This window comes from Pagrus pagrus (genome assembly GCF_965226575.1).
Source record: "Pagrus pagrus genome assembly, chromosome: 12".
NCBI classification, from domain to species: Eukaryota; Metazoa; Chordata; class Actinopteri; order Spariformes; family Sparidae; genus Pagrus; species Pagrus pagrus.
In genome coordinates this window covers 7,717,943-7,738,431 of record NC_140196.1, presented here as the reverse complement: position 1 = coordinate 7,738,431, position 20,489 = coordinate 7,717,943, and the positions used below count along the sequence as shown (strand labels likewise).

At 42.9% G+C, this 20,489-nt stretch overlaps 1 protein-coding gene across 2 annotated transcripts; it reads left to right on the top strand.

Annotated features, from left to right (window-relative positions):
• The first annotated feature begins 4,131 nt into the window (after positions 1–4,131).
• Positions 4,132–20,439, top strand: pask (PAS domain containing serine/threonine kinase). 2 transcript variants are annotated; one of them, XM_084369379.1, is made up of 21 exons: positions 4,132–4,562; positions 4,742–4,963; positions 5,470–5,699; positions 5,784–5,954; positions 6,486–6,620; positions 6,831–6,965; positions 7,168–7,411; positions 8,031–8,212; positions 8,303–8,429; positions 14,362–14,533; positions 15,646–15,848; positions 16,119–16,242; positions 16,560–17,146; positions 17,252–17,394; positions 17,487–17,654; positions 17,877–18,002; positions 18,079–18,213; positions 18,483–18,682; positions 18,842–18,975; positions 19,080–19,229; positions 19,689–20,439. In XM_084369379.1, the coding sequence occupies exons 2-21, from the start codon at positions 4,759–4,761 to the stop codon at positions 19,871–19,873; spliced, it is 3,756 nt and encodes a 1,251-aa protein (XP_084225505.1). In that variant the 5' UTR covers positions 4,132–4,562; positions 4,742–4,758; the 3' UTR covers positions 19,874–20,439. The 2 variants fall into 2 exon arrangements, with proteins under 2 accessions (XP_084225505.1, XP_084225504.1); XM_084369378.1 differs by having other exon boundaries at positions 4,132–4,963.
• The last annotated feature ends 50 nt before the right edge of the window (positions 20,440–20,489 follow it).

Below are 20,489 nucleotides of genomic sequence, written 5' to 3'. Positions count from 1 at the left end.
CAGCAGTCCCCATCGGATTCGGTCGAAATTTGTATTTTTGGTGAATATTTTAAAGAAAAGCAGGGATTTTTCATGAAAACCTCTGCCGATTTTTTCAATAGCTTCCAGGTCCTATGACCGATTGACTCGAAATTTCTCCCAAACGTGGTCCTATACTGGCTGAACGAGACACAGCAGTCCCCATCGGATTCGGTCGAAATTTGTATTTTTGGTGAATATTTTAAAGAAAAGCAGCGATTTTTCATGAAAACCTCTGCCGATTTTTTCAATAGCTTCCAGGTCTTTGGACCGATTGACTCGAAATTTCTCCCAGATGTGGTCCTATACTGGCTGAACGAGACACAGCAGTACCCATTGGATTCGGGTGAAATTTGTATTTTTGGTGAATATTTTAGTGAAAGGGGGCCATTTTTCATGAAAACCTCGGCCGATTTTTTCAATAGCTTCCAGGTCTTTGGACCGATTGACTCGAAATTTCTCCCAAACGTGGTCCTATACTGGCTGAACGAGACACAGCAGTCCCCATTGGATTCGGGTGAAAATTGTATTTTTGGTGAATATTTTAAAGAAAAGTGGCGATTTTTCATGAAAACCTCGGCCGATTTTTTCAATAGCTTCCAGGTCTTAGGACCGATTGACTCGAAATTTCTCCCAGATGTGGTCCTATACTGGCTGAACGAGACACAGCAGTCCCCATTGGATTCGGGTGAAATTTGTATTTTTGGTGAATATTTTAAAGAAAAGTGGCGATTTTTCATGAAAACCTCGGCCGATTTTTTCAATAGCTTCCAGGTCTTTGGACCGATTGACTCAAAATTTCTCCCAGATGTGGTCCTCTACTGGCTGAACGAGACACAGCAGTCCCCATTGGATTCGGGTGAAATTTGTATTTTTGGTGAATATTTTCGTGAAAGGGGGCCATTTTTCATGAAAACCTCGGCCGATTTTTTCAATAGCTTCCAGGTCTTTGGACCGATTGACTCGAAACTTCTCCCAGATGTGGTCCTATACTGGCTGAACGAGACACAGCAGTCCCCATTGGGTTCGGGTGAAATTTGTATTTTTGGTGAATATTTTAGTGAAAGGGGGCCATTTTTCATGAAAACCTCGGCTGATTTTTTCAATAGCTTCCAGGTCTTTGGACCGATTGACTCGAAATTTCTCCCAGATGTGGTCCTATACTGGCTGAACGAGACACAGCAGTCCCCATCGGATTCGGTCGAAATTTGTATTTTTGGTGAATATTTTAAAGAAAAGCAGGGATTTTTCATGAAAACCTCTGCCGATTTTTTCAATAGCTTCCAGGTCCTATGACCGATTGACTCGAAATTTCTCCCAAACGTGGTCCTATACTGGCTGAACGAGACACAGCAGTCCCCATCGGATTCGGTCGAAATTTGTATTTTTGGTGAATATTTTAAAGAAAAGCAGCGATTTTTCATGAAAACCTCTGCCGATTTTTTCAATAGCTTCCAGGTCTTTGGACCGATTGACTCGAAATTTCTCCCAGATGTGGTCCTATACTGGCTGAACGAGACACAGCAGTACCCATTGGATTCGGGTGAAATTTGTATTTTTGGTGAATATTTTAGTGAAAGGGGGCCATTTTTCATGAAAACCTCGGCCGATTTTTTCAATAGCTTCCAGGTCTTTGGACCGATTGACTCGAAATTTCTCCCAAACGTGGTCCTATACTGGCTGAACGAGACACAGCAGTCCCCATTGGATTCGGGTGAAAATTGTATTTTTGGTGAATATTTTAAAGAAAAGTGGCGATTTTTCATGAAAACCTCGGCCGATTTTTTCAATAGCTTCCAGGTCTTAGGACCGATTGACTCGAAATTTCTCCCAGATGTGGTCCTATACTGGCTGAACGAGACACAGCAGTCCCCATTGGATTCGGGTGAAATTTGTATTTTTGGTGAATATTTTAAAGAAAAGTGGCGATTTTTCATGAAAACCTCGGCCGATTTTTTCAATAGCTTCCAGGTCTTAGGACCGATTGACTCGAAATTTCTCCCAGATGTGGTCCTATACTGGCTGAACGAGACACAGCAGTCCCCATTGGATTCGGGTGAAATTTGTATTTTTGGTGAATATTTTAGTCAAAGGGGGCCATTTTTCATGAAAACCTCGGCTGATTTTTTCAATAGCTTCCAGGTCTTTGGACCGATTGACTCGAAATTTCCCCCAAACGTGGTCCTATACTGGCTGAACGAGACACAGCAGTCCCCATCGGATTCGGTCGAAATTTGTATTTTTGGTGAATATTTTAAAGAAAAGCGGCGATTTTTCACGAAAACCTCGGCCGATTTTTTCAATAGCTTCCAGGTCTTTGGACCGATTGACTCGGAATTTCTCCCAAACGTGGTCCTATACTGGCTGAACGAGACACAGCAGTCCCCGTTGGATTCGGGTGAAAACTGTATTTTTGGTGAATATTTTAGTGAAAGGGGGCCATTTTTCATGAAAACCTCGGCCCATTTTTTCAATAGCTTCCAGGTCTTTGGACCGATTAACTCGAAATTTCTCCCAAACGTGGTCCTCTACTGGCTGAACGAGACACATTAATCAAATTAACGGTCTATAAAGTTCATTATTAAGCTTGATGAAAGGAGGAAAATGTATAGCCTAATGTCCTGTCATCTCTTCTTTTGAAAACTTAAGTCTTCTGTAACATTAATGATGTCCTCAAAATGTCATTGAGAATTCTGCACGTTACCAATTTCCAACATCTGAGGTCCAGTGAGTTGTTTTCTTTCCACCTGTCAATCCTCTGACAAATATGATGAGCACAACGTCACAAAACTTAGCCACATACACTACACCTCTCTACGTTTGCTAGTAAACACAACAATGGAGTGCTGTATGCATGTTTTTGAAAAAGATGGTCCTGTAACCCCGTTTACAGACACAGGATGGAAGAAATGTATTACTGCTGTGTTTCTGTGGAAAGACCTTAGTAGGCTACCAGAGAGAGTACTGTGGCAGAAGAGGCAGTGTTGAGATTTAACCTCACAACCCAGGTTTGTTGTCATACTACATAGTGGTTGTGTTATGTGGATGGCTTTAGCTTGTCAAGAGACTGAAAATGTGTGTGTGTGTGTGTGTGTGTGTGTGTGTGTGTGTGTGTGTGTGTGTGTGTGTGTGTGTGTGTGTGTGTGTGCGTGTATGTCTTTTTCAATAAGTTAACTGTGAACCTCAAACTTCAGGAACCTGCTGCTATTCCAGCTAACTGTGGCTACCACAGAGACGGCTACAGCCACTTCACCAACGTCACAAACATAAAACGAGCCCAGAGAAGATTTGAAAAGTCTTTATTTCAGAAAGAGGCTGAAAAAGAGGGTAGGTGTCAAATAAGAAAATAATACTCTTGTCAATGTGAATCTTGAACTTCAGCTGTGAATCTGTGAAGAAAAAGAATAGAAATTAGCATGGAAAAAAAAAGAGAAACAAATAAAACACAGATAGATGGATAAATAAACAAAAGTAGATAGATAGATAGATAGATAAACAAAAGCAGATAGATAGATAAACAAAAGCAGATAGATAGATAAACAAAAGTAGATAGGCCTAGATAGATGGATAATGATAAAGAGATGGATAAAGATAGAAAAATAAATAAACAAAAGTAGATAGATAGATAGATAGATAGATAGATAGATAGATAGATAGATAGATAGACACACGCTTAACTTCCAACAACTTGGGTTATTCACATCGTGTGAAGTGAATAATGTAATAGTCAGCGATATTGAAATATAGATTCAGGTCTCCTGCGCTTCACACGTGAAGCTCAAGCTTAATTGACTGGTTCAACTGACATAGCAGGCTGCGGCGTTTGCCTGCAAATTTAACGAACTTTAAACTATGATTATGAAAAGATGTGCAAGAATCACGAGTGCCAACAAAGAAAATCTGATTGAGAAAAAAATAAACTTTAAAACATAAAAGATCCAGGTTCTCCCTCCATGGGGATAATTATTTTCGGCCCACCGTCTTGTATTTTTGGTGAATATTTTAATGAGTTTGTTTTGCTGTATTTTTATTTTGTTGCTCTTGTGCCATGGTTTCCATGGTGACAAAGGCGGGCGTTTCCGGTGAATCGGCCAATGAGCTGTTCTTGTTTAGAAGCGTGATATTTGATTGGCTTCGAGGGACTTCCGCGAATCTTCCCGGCTGGCGCTCGAGCCCGCGGATTATGAAAACTGCTCCCGGTGAAATAGCGAAAAAGTAGCACTAAAATCTTATTTATTTCCTTAATTATCCAGCTGGAATCGGGCCAGGGTTGCGCTAAGGCTACGGGAACGTGAATTCGGAATTAAGTCGGTCAAGACTGCCGTGGGAACCCAGCTATTTCGGAACCAGACAAAGCACGGCTGCGTTTGTTTGTTTGTGGTGGCAGTCAGCTAGCAGATGGCTAGTTAGCCTGATAGCAGAGGGGAGGTAACGTTACCTTGTCAACTAGCGTCAACTGAAACTGCTCTGCTGTTTATCTGAAAGTGCAGTGCTCGTTAGCGACTTTGAAACACAAGCCGCACAGTTTCTTTCTACGACTTGAGGTGAGTGTTGTGTCGAAATTCATCTTTAAATCAGACGGTCGTCCCTGAGCAAATCGATTGTTGTCAACAAAACACCTCCTCTGTTAGCTAAAACTGCTGTATTCGGCTAACCTATCCGCGCACATCGTTGCTGCAGTACATTCACTCTCTCTATCTGGGTCAATCGTTTTCAATCCCAGCTGGATAACTCACAGCAATGTCGCTGTCGACTGAGGCTCATTTTGGGTTGAGCCACAGCAGCAGAGGTAAAGGAGACACTATTTGTGTGGTGCCCGATCTCGCCTCTGATGTCCTGGAAGATGACTTCGACCTGAATAAGTCCTATCCATGTACTCGGAGACCGATGTACAAAAAGAGCCTTTTGGCGTTACAACGTCGTTATTATCCTGGTTCCTTGAGAGGTGAGTCAATAAATCAACTCAAAATTAATCAGCACAAGTTTTGGTAATCGTCCTTTAAACAATGTATGAAGCATAAGTGAGCCATATTAGTATTTGCTGTGTTTCTTTGTCTTTGATGAAAGTAAATGCACTATATTTGAGTCTGGAACTTTTTTGGGGGGCAAAACAATCTTATCTAAGGTGACCTTTTGTCAATGATTCCTCAAATATTGTCATCAGAAACTAAAATATTGAACCAGGGGCAGTATATCAGTCCACTTAAACTGTAAACTTCATTATCCAAATTACTTTTTCAGCACTATCATCTTTCAAAAGAGTTTTCATATTGGCACATGTCGGGCAGCATATGTCCCAATATTGATATATCTTTGATAGGCAAATATCAGCCAACCAATGTATCAGTCAGGCTCTATTAAAACATATTGTGAAAGACAAAAATAATTGTGAGGATGAGGATGGGAAAAAGTGGCCCTCTAAAATCACCTTTCCCCAATTTTTGCTTGCAGGTGAACGTCTTGATGGTTGTACTTCTGTCGCAGCAAGAAACTGCCAGATCTCTAGCTTACATCCTTGCTCCCAAGTTTCTGCTGCCTCCCTGCCACGCCTCTCTACTGTGTCTGAGTTGGAGGAAAGCTTGTTCAGTCAACTAATCTCTGGAGATTTCAGCCTGCCAGGATCTCCATCTGCCCTCAACCCAAACAAAGCCATTCTGACTGTCGACCATAAAACCAGAGAGGTACTGTGTGCTCAGTGAGCAGAATTGACCGAACAGTACTCCAGCAAGCATACCCCGTAAATGTGTTTTATCTGACTTTTTCAGATTTTGTCAGCAAATGAACAGGCCTGCAAACTGTTTGAGTGCACAGCCAGTGACCTAATTGGAAAAAAACTGTCCTGCATCTTGAAGAAAACCAGTCAGGTCCTGGAAGAAGCATTGGAGCAAGATTTTCCACTAGTTGATGGAACTGTTGCAGCTGTGTCTGGGAAAGTGGTATGAGATCTGCTGACTTTAAAACTTAAAAATGACTATGCTTGAATTCTTGTAGAGCAGATTAATTAGATTGAAATACTATCATAATCACAATATTGTCAATTGCAATATCCACATTGCAGGAGGTTCATTTTTTTATTGTATTTTTAAAAAAATTATAAATTAAGCATTGTCATGCTACAGAGAGGTTTCCATCCTACAAATCATACTCTCCAGATGTAAGGGTACATGATTTTCTGGTTCAGACCTCAGCACAAATCATATCATCCTCGTCATTATTGTTTATTTATTTATTTTTTATGAAAATGAAGAGCAAAAATTATCAGTCCAACTAAAATCATGACTCATATTGCAATCTGTCACAAGAATCACAAAGTGTTTTCATTTTAGCATATCAATTTTCCTCAAAGCACAATACATCGAGCTACTGTTTAGTCAAATGTCATTAATTTCCTACAACACCATTGTAAGAATGTGTCTAATGTGTTTAAGAGTGTCTTTTCTCTGTTTGACATGCTCCTTTTTCCGTAGGTGGATGTTGTGACATCATCTGGAGAGGTGCCAGTGTCAGTATGTACCCACAGACAGTCACAAAATGAAGAGAACTGGCTTGTCATGATGGAAAATGTGGACCGGCTATCAGCCTTTCTGTCCTTTTCACAAGATGTGAGTGCAGCATTATTTATCAGCCTTAGTAGTGTGTAGTTAGTAGTCTTTTGTGCCACATTTTTAATGAGAATTTAGGCTTGCTCGTCTTTGAAAATTGTTTTCACAACCTAACAGTGTTACCATCTTCACTTAAATGCTACTGAGTGAATATATCACCATTTTCTAAAGCACTAAAACAATTCTTTATTCTGCCTTTGTCATTTCTAGGGCAGCATCCTAACCTGTGACTCAGCGTTTGCCCAAGTCCATGGATACTACCACCCCGACGAGTTAATAGGAGCGTCTGTTAAGGAACTAATCCCTTCTTTACAAATCCCCCTCTACAGTAATGCATTGCCCAAAGTAAGCACACTTTACAACCAAAACTGTCCCACTCAGCTAAAGAAAGAATCCCTTTCTTAAGCTTTGCTTTCAAGTTTCTGTTTACCAATGTGCTTCTTAGACAGTTCACAAACACAAGAAAAAGAAATTGTGTCCCACAACGTTTAAGCTCATGTATTTCTGTAAGTCTGCCATCTTTGACTTTGCGTTTCCCTCCTTTCAGATGCTACGGGTTCAGAGAGTGTGTGGTAAAAGTAGAAGTGGTGCATCAGTCCCACTGTGTATCAAACTTCAGGGGGAAGTGGTATGTGGGAGGCCCCAACACTTAAACAATGGGACTGGTTGCACCAGTCCAACAGAGAGTCTTGAAAGATCAGATGCACAGGACACGCAGCCACACTCTCCTCTCTCAGGGGGCTCAAACCCTGAACACTGTGACCAGCCTCATGGAAAACATCAATACTCTGGTAAGATGTTGTTTTTAAAGACAAGGTTGGAGCATCATGCTCGGTCAGAGAAGGATTTGAAAACACTGACTATTATTCTGGAGAAACTGGTGCATAACTTGTATTCTATGTTATGTTGCCTAAGCACTTTAAACATCCTGCGTATACACCCTTCAGCCTTTTGTAAAAGAAGATATATAGAAGATAGATACGATAATGTTAAACCCTGATGGAAAAGCAATGAAAATTTGAAGAAACTGGCTTACACTGATAAGAAGGAGCTGTAGTAAAGATGAATCCACCCGACTGGAAAACAAAAGAATAACAATTGTCATGGTCCAATGAAAGCCATGCTTCTCCTAATTTGGTGATTTAAAATTTTTCAGCTAAACTGAAGAAATACATGTTCTTTGAGAAAATTGTTTGCAAACACATTGGATCTGAAAAAAACTGTAAACTAAACAGAGCTCCAGAATAAGTAATTTGCAAGTCACACTGGTGCTCCTGGTTATACAAAAATGGTCACAAGATGCAACTAAATGGTCGCAGTCTGGAGCCCTGACTATACCCTGCATACTGTCATGTAGTTGACTTTCTATGACAAAATGTGCATCTTCAATGTGTGTCTCGACTCTTACAGAAGTCAAAGGGGACAGCATCGTCCTCTCCCAGAGTCTTTCACTAGAGTACTCTGGAACAGTGTGGGTGCTTGCTCCTCTGAGCGGTCTCCTCCTGCTTCACCCTGATGGCTCAATCTACAGCATCCACAACCACCTGGCTCTCAGTCTGTTTGGCTACAACAAGGACGAGCTGCTGAGAAAGGTTAGCCAACATGACCAGCTGAACACGGCTATTTGAATAGACGATGAATGCCAACTCTCAATTCTGTCATTGCTGGTTTGTCATCAACAGAGTGTCACGTTTTTGATGCCCGGTTTCTATGGATGGATGTCTGACTCGGACAGAAAGGCCAGCTCTTTCTCTGAATTTCATCCAGAGGCTAATAAAAGTGCAGCCTCATCCAAAATATCAAAATCTGGTGAGCATTTGTATGTACAACATGGTAAGCCACTTCGGGTGATTTGTCTAAATCCAAAGGTTATCAAGCTGTGAGGTGAGAGAGTTGAAGGGCAGGAGTGGAGGGAGAGGCAAGCATGTAGTGTAGTTGCATGAGTCATAATCCATGTTTTTAGTTTTATGGTATCTTCCCAAAATATCCTTATATTCGCTGTCCGTCTTCAATAAATCACTTAGAAATTGCAGAAAAAAATTATAATACATGCTTGTACATTAGTTGATGCACTGCAAGCACAAACCTCTGATAGTTGGTTGACATACTTTTTAATGATCCACATTATGTCAGAATCTGTGGTGTAACTGTAATATTTAGAACTACGGAGTCTGTGAGTGATGACATCACAGGTGGACCGTAGCCTAGGTGACAGGTAGCAAGTGTAGAGAGAGCGGACAGAGAGACGTTAGTTTAATAAAGATTCACGTTAACTTACAGTTGGACTCACGTAAGTTATTTTAATAACACGACATGGTGTCAGAAGTCCTGTAGTTGGCGTGGAGAGAAGGAGAGAAGAAGCCCGACAAAACAAAAAGAAAAAGGATCGTTTTACACCTGGAAGGAAAGAAAGAGAAGGACAGGATGAGCCACGGAGGAGACGCTAACGGCAGTAACCGGCAGGTAACGGCAGCACAGAGAGTCGCCGGGGGGTCCGGGCCGTGCGCTACATTTAATATCCAGCCACCGGAGTCCTTCGACTTTTCAAAGCCGAAAGAGTGGGACAAATGGATCCGGAGATTTGAAAGATTACGCCTGGCAAGTAACCTGAATGTAAGCTCTGAAGAGAATCAAGTCAATACATTGATATACTGCATGGGGGACGAGGCGGATGACATCCTACGTGGGCTTACTCTAACGGCTGCTGAAAGAGACACTTACAAGGGGGTACGTGATGGTTTTCAAAGTTTCTTCGTGGTCAAGAAAAATGTAATCTACGAGCGTGCTAAGTTCAACATGCGCAAACAGAGAGAAGGAGAGCCAGTTGATTCGTTTGTCACTGCATTATATGCGCTAGCAGAACACTGCAACTATGGGGTGCTACATGACGAGCTTATCAGAGACAGACTCGTTGTTGGACTGTTGGACAAGGGGTTGTCTGAGCGCATGCAGCTGGACGCAGAACTTACATTGGATAAAGCTGTCAGGATGGCACGTCAAAGCGAGGAGGTGAAAAAGCAGCAAGCTTCTCTGCGAGGTGACATCAGAGCACAGGCAAGTGATGCCAAGTCTGTGGATAGAGTCAGAGTGCTCAGGAACAGCAAGCCTGCTAAAAACAAACCTCAGTATGCAAATAAGCCACACAATGCCCAGAACAGCAAAGGAAAATCTTCACAGTCGCAGTGTCACAAATGTGGCAGTTCTCCATCACATCCATCACAAGATTGTCCTGCAAAAGAAGGTAAATGTCATGCATGTGGCAGAAAGGGACATTATAGTCGTGTGTGCAGGGCACCAAAATCTGTGCATGAGATTGAAGAAGAGGAAGAGGATGCTATTTTCCTCGGCAGCATCACGGCAGATGGTGATCCCTGGATGGTCAACATAGGCATCCATGACAGCAGTGTGACATTCAAAATCGACACAGGTGCCGACGTCACAGTCCTGCCACACGCTGTATTCTTGGAGATATATAAGAACAATCCACCAATGCTCCAAAAATCAACAAAGCCACTCCTGGGACCTGGAAGGAGTCCACTTGACGTTGTCGGTGTCGCCAGGCTGCTGCTGAGGAGAGGTGAGAAAGCGGAGATGGAGGATTTATATGTTGTTCGCCATCTGCACACTGCCTTGCTGGGAAGATCCATGAGCTGTAGGCTGGGGCTGGTTACACGCCTAGACAGTGTCACTATGGAGACATTAAAGCAAAATTACCCAAAACTATGCAGCGGACTCGGAGAATTGCGCCAGCCATATGCCATAAAGCTGAAACCAGGGGCTCAACCGTTCTCACTCAAAACACCAAGGAGGATCCCATTGCCACTGATGGACAAAGTCAAGCAGGAACTGTCCCGCATGGAAGACCTCGGGGTGATATGCAGAGTTGAGGAGCCGACAGACTGGTGTGCTGGCATCGTGGTGGTGCCCAAGAAGACGGGTGCTGTGCGCATATGTGTCGATCTCACCAAACTGAACGAGTCTGTGTGTCGAGAGAAGTTTATCCTGCCATCAGTGGAAGAAACACTTGGAATGCTGGCTGGAGCCAAAATTTTTAGTAAGCTGGATGCAAATATGGGGTTCTGGCAAATTCCCCTGACAGAAGATTCAGCGAAACTGACAACCTTCATCACACCCTTTGGGCGCTTTTTCTTCAAGCGGCTTCCCTTTGGTATAGCATCAGCTCCTGAACACTTTCAGAACAGAATGGTGACAGAGGTCACAGAAGGGCTCGAGGGTGTGGTGTGCCACATAGACGATGTGCTGGTGTGGGGTCGTACACAAGAGGAGCATGACGCTCGCCTGCATGCTGCACTGGAGAAGATCCAAAAGGCAGGCATCACCCTTAACAGTGAGAAATGTGACCTGTCAAAGTCAGTGGTGAGCTTCCTAGGTCATGTGGTCTCTGCCAGTGGCATCAGCCCAGACCCAGGCAAGACAGAGGCTGTGAAGAGGATGCAGGAGCCGACGACAGTGAGTGAATTAAGATCCTTTCTCGGGATGGTAAACCAGCTGGGCAAGTTTATCCCACAGCTGTCTGAGAGAGACAAACCTCTGCGTGATCTCCTGTCGAAAAAGAACTGCTGGATGTGGGGTGTTGAGCAGGCCAAAGCTTTTCAAGATCTGAAGGATACACTGACGTCACCACCTGTGCTAGCCATGTACGATCCCAACAGAGAATGCAAGGTCTCAGCGGACGCGTCGTCATACGGGCTAGGAGGAGTGCTACTCCAAAAATGGGATGAGGAGTGGAGGCCAATAGCATACATGTCGCGGTCTCTCACACCAACTGAGCAGAGATACGCGCAAGTGGAAAAGGAGGCATTGGGACTGACCTGGGCCTGTGAGAGGTTCCGCAACTTCCTGATTGGGAAACACTTCCAGCTGGAGACAGATCACAAGCCTCTCTTGAGTCTCCTGGGGTCTCAAGCACTGGATGCTCTACCTCCTCGGATCCAACGCTTCAGAATGCGTCTGATGCGCTATTCCTACTCCATATCTCATGTGGCAGGGAAATGTCTGTGGACAGCAGATACACTGTCACGAGCGCCAGTCAAGAGAGGAGAAACACCGGCTGACAAAGAGCTGTTTGAAGACACTAACATCTATGTAGACATGGTAATGGAAAACCTACCTGCGAGCACTGCCTACCTGGAGGAGCTGAGAGACCAGCTGCAGAGGGACAGTGTGTGCGCACGTGTGATGCAGCTGTGTGCGGAAGGATGGCCAGCCCATGGTACCAATGAACCTGCACTCAAGCTGTATTGGGGTGAACGTGCTCTTCTTACAGTCCAGGATGGTCTCCTACTTAAAGGACAAAGACTTGTTATACCCGCAACAATGAGAAATGACGTTCTCGTCAAGCTGCACGAAGGTCATCAAGGCGTGGTCAAGTGTAGAGAGAGGGCGCAACAGTCAGTATGGTGGCCAGGGCTGAGCCAGCAGCTGAACGAGTTGGTTCTTAACTGCCGAGCATGTTGCCAGGAGAGACAGAACCACAGGGAGCCGCTGATGCCAACACCGTACCCAGGCCGACCATGGCAGAAGTGTGGAGCAGATTTGTTCATGCTAGGGAGCAAGACCTACCTGCTAGTGGTGGACTACGCGTCAAGATATGTGGAGATCGCTCTGCTAACCCCCACAAGGTCTAATGATGTGATCCACCACCTGAAGTCAATTTTTGCACGTCACGGGATCTGCGAGACCCTGGTCACTGATAACGGGCCACAGTTCTCAGGAGCAGCCTTTGCTGAGTTTGCAGAGTCCTATGGGTTCCATCATGTGACCAGCAGCCCAAAATACCCCCAGGGAAATGCTGAAGCCGAACGTGCAGTACAGACAGTGAAGGGGCTCCTGAAGAAGTCAGATGATCCCTACCTTGCTCTGCTTGCATACAGGGCTACCCCACTTCAAAATGGATACAGTCCAGCTCAACTTCTCATGGGGAGGAGGCTTCGTACCACTGTGCCTATTCTTCCTGCTCTGTTAGATCCTGCTCTTCCTGACGGAGACACTGTACTGCTGAAGGAAAAGGAGAGGAAGATGAAAGATGCACAGCGCTACAATCTGAGACACCGTGCACGGAACCTCAACAGACTCACTCCTGGGCAGGCCGTGTGGGTCACAGACCAAAGAGCAGCTGGAGCTGTCATCGGAAGCCACACCACACCCCGCTCATATCTGGTGGAGGGACCCCATGGGATCATCAGGCGAAACCGTCGCCATCTCATCTCCATGCAGCCCTCACTGGAGCAAAGCAGCAGTGGTGCAGCTGAGCACCTGAGGAGCGGAGGTGTTCCAGACCGACCTTCAACAGAACAACCTGCAGCAGCACCATCACAGCAGAACGTTCCAGAACCACCATCTAGTCCTACTCTCAGAACCAGGTCTGGGAGAGCTGTGATAAGACCGACCCGGTTTGGTTTTTAATTTTGCTCATCACAGACTTTACAAAGACTGAGAGATATTCTAAAAAAAAAAAAGAAAAGAAAATATGTGTTTGATTTGAATGTAATGTGCAAGTTTCAGGGTTTAGAGTAAGGACAGACAGCACAGGGTGTTTTTTGTTATTGTATTTGTAATTTATTGTTCCAAGCTAAGGTTAATTGCTGTGTGTCTGTTGTGAGTGTGAATGGCTCAGATAGGAGCAGACCTTCCAGCCACAGGGGCAGAATAACCCCCTAAGGTCCTGCTGAATCAATGGCAGTCTACCCATTGATTCTAGAAAGGGGAGATGTGGTGTAACTGTAATATTTAGAACTACGGAGTCTGTGAGTGATGACATCACAGGTGGACCGTAGCCTAGGTGACAGGTAGCAAGTGTAGAGAGAGCGGACAGAGAGACGTTAGTTTAATAAAGATTCACGTTAACTTACAGTTGGACTCACGTAAGTTATTTTAATAACACGACAGAATCTAAACAAATACATGCTAAAAACAGGGCTCAAGTTGAAGCCACACTGGCAATGCCATGGCAACATGGTTCTTACTGTTTACAGCCCTCCAACTATGGGAGCTGAACTTCCTAAAATTAGAGCTTTATTATCCCCAAAATTAAAGAAAGACAAAATATAACATACAATTCCAAATCCTTTAATGTTATCTTCAAATTGCACTTGAAAACTCCTTGTCTAAACTGACAAACATGCATAGTTTTATGTGGTATAAAAACTATGTGATGTGTCTTTACGACCAGTCATTTTTGTGTTTTTCCCATATGCAGCTCACAGTGGAGTCTTATCGTGCCAGTGCTGCTGCTATTGTTCTCTCAGTCTGACTTTATGCCCTTTCTGTGTTTATTTTGTCTTGTCATACAGTCAAGGCTGTGATTATTTTCATTATCGCTTAAACTGCCAATTATTTTCACAATTAATTAATCCTTTCGTCTATAAAATGTCACACAAGAAAAGTGAAAAATGCTCCTTACAATTTCCCAGAGCCCAAAGTGACGTCTTCAAATTGCTTCTTTTGTCCAAAGAACACATTAAAATCCAAAGACTCTTTGATTGCTGTCATAAATGACAAAGAAAAGCAGCAAATCATCAGATTTAAGAAGCTGGAACTAGCAAAAGTTTGACTTTTTTGCTTTAAAAATGACTGAAACAATTAATCAATTATCAAAATAGTAGGAAACTTACTTACTTTTGATCAAGTAATCTGTTAAGTAATTGTCGCAGCTCTGTGTCCAGTACTATTTGATTACTCTGCCTGATTTTAATCATTTCTTTCTTTGTCTTAATCATAGACCCTTCCTCACTCGTGGCTGGTGATATGGCCACGGTGCATAATGCAGTCCTGGGAAGAACCTCCACAGGGAGAGGAAGGATCTTCACAGGAACCTGCACCAGGCTGGAGAAACCAGGCAGTGCTTTGTCTACCCTTTGTCCGCCTGCTGTCTCCTCTACTCGTGTGGTTATGTAAGTTGTTATCCTTATTTCCTTGTTGTCACAAGCTCCCTGAATGCTTTGTATTTGACTTCATATTTCAAGGATAATAAACTTCTTGAAAAGTGGTCGTTATACACCTGCAGAGGAAATGATATCTCTGGGGACATTGGAATCGATCATAAACCAAATCTGTGCTTTGTATTTTCACAAAGAGTAGCCAGACAGAAGCTGCTGTAGCCACATCCATGGACATGAAAGCAGCACACTGCATGTATATTTAATGTGTCTGGCAGTGAATCTGAAAACACAACAACTCTGTGGTCAAACCTGATATACCCTCCGTGTATCTAACCAGGAGAGGCACTAAAACTCTCTTTAAGTAATAGCTTCCCACTGTTTGTCTTTTTTTCCCTGTGAAAAGTTTCTGAAATTTTTTTTATCTCAATCAAAATTATTTTCGTAACATAAAGGAATCAAATGATCCTGGCTGTGATACTGGAAGATGAAGCTCTCAGATTTGGATTTACAGTGTTTGGACACCCCTCTATTTTGCCATCTGTTGGACAAATTACGTCACAGCATGTTTGGTCAAAAAAGATATATTGATTTACAGTACAAGTGACTTAAATATTCAAAGTATTGCTGTAGAGTTATATAAGTTTTTTTAATTTTTTTTTTATCATCACCCATTTATTACAAACACTACCAAGAGAAGTTAGTAATCCCATCATCCACTTCAGCTTAGAGCAGATAACAGGCTTTTTGAGGGGTCAGAAATGGATGAATGCACTGATTATAAGCAACAAGACTGCCAGAGGTTTCAACATTTGTTCTGTGTGTGCGCACTTCACTACTCACTTTTTCACATCAAGAATAAGTGAGCTAGTTGTAAACTCTATTATGCTTTCCATTTTTATGTTTTTTGGGGTTTTTTTTGGATGAGTTGTCTTCTGCACACTTAATGCTGCTAATACAGATCTTATAATGTCCTAGATTTTTAATATATATATATTATACAGTATTTTCACCTTTATATATAATACCTGATTTGATTTATTTGTATCTATATATATTTTTATTTCTTATTTGACCCCAATTGACATTACAATACTTAGACTAAACTCAAGCCATTATTTCCTCAGGGCGGATGACACTACAGAGCTGATGGAAGAGGCAGCCCAGGTTGCTCCCTGCAGCAGCCAGCTGGACAGTGCAGACACCACTCAGGCACTCCTCAAGACATTTGCCTGGGTTGAACCTCCAGAAGAAAACACCTATAGCCTGATTACCACCGAACCACCACAAGATACTCAAGATCAGCAGCACGACTGCAAGACTATCCCAGGTATGATGCGTCTAAACTGTTGTAGTTTTTGTTTATAATAATTTATGTGTAGTTCTTCTACGTAGCTGAACTGCAGTTTGTGTTGGAATGGATACTGAAATACTTCCTCAGAAGAAAATGAACAAGACATTCTGCATAACATGCTACCTGTTAAGATTTCCTGTTTTATGGAGGGATCTCATATTTACAGTTAGCAATATGATTAAAGGCTGAAAGTCTTTGAGGAACTGTATCAAGCATTTTTCAATGTTTTGTTTTTTCGTTCTTTAGACACTCAGCGTGGAAATGCTGCCAGCAGGGTTGGTGGCAACTCTCCAGATGTAGGCAAAGACCGCCGCTCATCTGCCTCTGTCCTCCAAGACTCTAGCTTTGAGGTCATCTCACTGGAGAGCAGGTGAGAGGAGAAGTTGCATTTCACCATATTTTAACACCAGATATACTTGTTTTACCCTTCCTTGCATGTAACCCCCCTATCTGATATCTAATTAAGACAGTCCATCTGTTATGTCAGTAACAAAGGCAAAAAGGCAAGGAGAGAGACTGCATACCACATCACTGCAGTCATTAAAATCTTTTCCACTGTTTATTTTATTTTTTTAATTTTTTAAATAATACCATCAGGATGTGTTTATTCTGAAAAGATTTGCCGGTCTACTGCCATCAGTTGATGTTCTTTATCATGACTTTTTGTATTGAAACTCAATTTCCCAGGTCCTCCTCTGGCTTCTGTGAGCAGTCTGCTGGCCATGGTGGTTCTGATCCAGGGCAGACTGAGGACTCTCGCTCACCACACGTAGTGGACTCCGCCAGCTGTTTCCTGGACCTTAACAGCAATGGTGATCTGGTGACCCACGCCCTGGCGGACCTGGATCTGAACAGTAGTATCGAGCTGCTCAGTGGCGGAGGGTACAATGATGATAACCAACACTCCATGATATCCTGCGATACAGCTGAGCTCCTGCGTACACCCTCTCCTTGTGTGGTAGAGTCTGACCATGAAGCAGAACCTTTTGAGACTGGGAACACCGCTGTTGGTGTAGAGGCCAGCAATGGCTCAAGTGTAGAGCAACAAGAAAAAGACCAGGTTGAGGAGGATCAGCTGGCAACCATGTCTTCGATTCATAAAGAAAATAGCCAAGGGTTCTGCATACAAATGAACAATGGGATTCAGTCAATGACAGACATTCCCGCCACATCCACGCCAAAGAAACAGAAGGTGAATGGACACTCAGATAATACACAAATCCTGGAGGGGCGATACGTAGGAAGCGCGTACCGCAGAGATGGCACAAGAGTAGGTTGGTACCCGCTACACATCTGTTTCTCTCAAAAACAATTTCGACAACACGATTGTGTTACGTAAAGCAAAAAGAGTCAAACCTGTGCCTCATTTTTGTTTCCAGATTTGCAGTGTGATGTGCACAGGACTGACCTCCTTGATGGAAGTTCTTTGTTCTGCGTGTGGATGAGTCGGCCCGGCCAGCAGGGGACTCTGTTGCAGACGGATCGATCACTGCACAACCAATCAGGAGCCAGTCTAGGAGAGGTCAGGAAAGACCTTAAATAGTAGGAGTATTAGTATTTCTTTATCTTGTGCTGATTTCAACTCATCATTCTTTACTAATTTCACCCCTTTAGAGGATTTTTGAGGCCAGCCATGGGGAAGCGTTACGCTCCACCATGGACCTGGAGCAGTCTCAAGCCTGTGACGGGCAGTTTGAAGAAGAATACCAGCCTCTTAAAGCTGTGGGGAAAGGAGCCTTTGGTTTTGTCTGGAAGGCAGTAAGGCGCGGTGATGGAGAAGAAGTAAGAACATTTTAGTCAATGCAGAAACACATCCCATTCCTATTGTATACAATATCTATGTACAACCCCAATTCCAAAGAAGTTGTGACACTTTGTTAAACATAAATACAACAGAATGTGATCATTCGTTGTTGTGATCGTTGTTAACACTTGTGTCCACAGCCTGCCAACAACCAAGTTTTGATGATGTGGCCTCTTTATCTGTATTTTTTAAATGCGCAGGTGGTGGTGAAGTTTATTAGCAAGGTCAGGATAGTGAGTGACTGCTGGGTAGATGACCCCATGCTGGGACGAGTCAGTCAGGAGATCGCCATACTGACACGAGTACAGCACCACAACATAGTCAAGGTAACTGGGTTACATAAAAACCTTTATTTATTGTGCTAAATTATTTTGCTCATCATATCTGTGTCTGTGCCACCAGGTGCTGGAGGTGTTTGAGAATGGGAGTTACTTCCAGATGGTGATGGAGAAACATGGAGACGGCCTGGACCTTTTTGAATTCATAGACATGCAGCCGAGGCTGGATGAGCCCCTGGCCAGCTACATCTTTAGACAGGTAGATACCTAACCAAGAATATACATATGTTAGGGATAATTAATTACAATCACTTTATTACAGTCCCATCGGCTGTTAGCCTGAAAGCTAATGTTATGTTAGCCAGATTCAAAGTCAAAAACATTGTGTACGGTTGACAGTAAATATAATTTTACGGTATGATTAACATTTTTATATTAGGATTGAATTGACAGCCAATCAGACCATGTCATAAGACAGGAGAATGTGAAGTCGTCATTCATTAAACTGGACGTTCTGTCTCTTCCCAGCTCGTCGCCGCTGTCTTCTATCTAAGGTCTAAGAACATCCTTCACAGGGACATAAAAGACGAGAACATCATCATCGACAAATGTTTCCACATCCGACTGATAGATTTCGGCTCTGCAGCCATGATGACAACCAAGAAGGTCTTTTACAATTTCTGTGGCACTCTGGAGTACTGCTCCCCGGAGGTGCTTCGAGGAAATCCGTACGTAAAAAACATCTGAGAATGACGGGGGTTCTTTGCTCCTTCTCATTTAACAACAAAGAGGAAATGTTATACTGGTGAATTTTAATGGTTTAGCTCAAAGGGGGAATAATTGATTGTCTTTAATTAACTTTGTCTCATTGTTGGGTTTTGTTGTAGCTATGAGGGTCCGGAGCTGGAGATGTGGTCTCTTGGTGTGTTGCTCTACACTCTGCTGTTCAGTGAGAACCCTTTCTGTGGCGTGGAGGAGATCCTGGAGGCCAAACTAAAGCCCCCATTCCCCCTCTCTGCAGGTATGCTGCAGACAGCAAGTAGCGTTCATTGACTGTCACACAGAAAAATCTTTCCCAAATTTTTAAACAATCAATACTGAAATGTTCTCTATTTACACTCTCAGACCTGCATGGTGTGTTATGTGGGCTGCTGCAGCCTGATCCCACTCAGAGAATGACTCTGGACCAGCTGCTGTTGCAGTCCTGGATCAGCCAGCCCATTTCCCTGGCAGACTACAGCTGGACAGAAGTTGTCCCTGCGACTCAGAACTACTGTGAGTACCCTGACACTAGGGTTAGCCTGACAATGGCCAGACGTGTTTGCCATTTCAGATAAGATTAGGCTCCATCTGTAATTAAATGTCATTAAATGAATCTCTTTTCACCCAAATTAAGATGGTAGATTTATCTACATAACTTTAATAAGCTGCAAACCCACTATATATACCCACAATAAACTTCCGACTGATATGTTTTTGAACTGGCCTTCAAAACCCGTAGGGTCAAACTTTAAAGTAGGATGAAATGGCGCCTGTCTAGGCTTGTTTTGTTCAGTTTCATCTTAGAGTTTCTAAAATACTGGTAACTTATTAGTGGATATTTTGTGATACTACTTTTTTCTGTGTGTAGAAGTTGGCAAAGAGAATGTGTCTTATCTGTAGTCCTCGCTGTGTGAATTAAAGATGGTGACATATTCGAGCTCATGCACTCAGCACTCTCTACTCTTTCAACAGGCTCACCACAGTACCAGGAACCTAGTCCTAAACTCTACATCGGGCAAGGTTTGTTCCCGGATCAAGGTGATGAAACTCTTCCTGATGATGATGAGGAGGAGGAGGAGGAAGAGGAAGATGAGGATGACAGGTTGTCAATGGTAGCCCTGGAAACAGAGCTTCAGAAGTACCTCCATGAGGATTGAAGACTGAACTTAAAGGGAGTGCAGCCGAAACAGCTGCCCCACATTTGGACTGCAACAGTGCAAAGAGGACATGAAGTGCAAAATAAGAAAAGGGTAGCTTGTTTTTGTCTAGACAGTAGTGTTTGATTATGGCCTTGAACGAAGTCTTTCAGAGACAAATGGACTTTGCCTTTTTAAGTATACACAGCGTGTGTGTAATGAATGTCATTATCAAACTTTTGCTGGTCAGAATGTGCTTGTTGATACATTTGTGATTGCGGGGTGCAACACAGGAAGGCAAAGGCATCATGATGTAACAGAAGTTTTATTTAATCTTTGTTTTATTTATTCTTAGGATTTTAGGGAAAAGTTGAAGCATTAAAATCATAGAAATGATTCGCGCACATTCAGCATTGCCACGGAAACACACAAGTGACCGCTGCCTGGAGTTGTGTCCCTCAGAGACATTACACCGAGTAATTTGATTGAAGCTGAAGGAAATCTGTTGATCCAGCTTTTATTATGTGCATGTCTTTTTCTGTTCATGATTTTAATCTCTGATCTTTTAATTAAAAAATGTAAGTATATTTACAATATTTTATCTATTTATTTTTACACACGAATTAATATTTTTAAC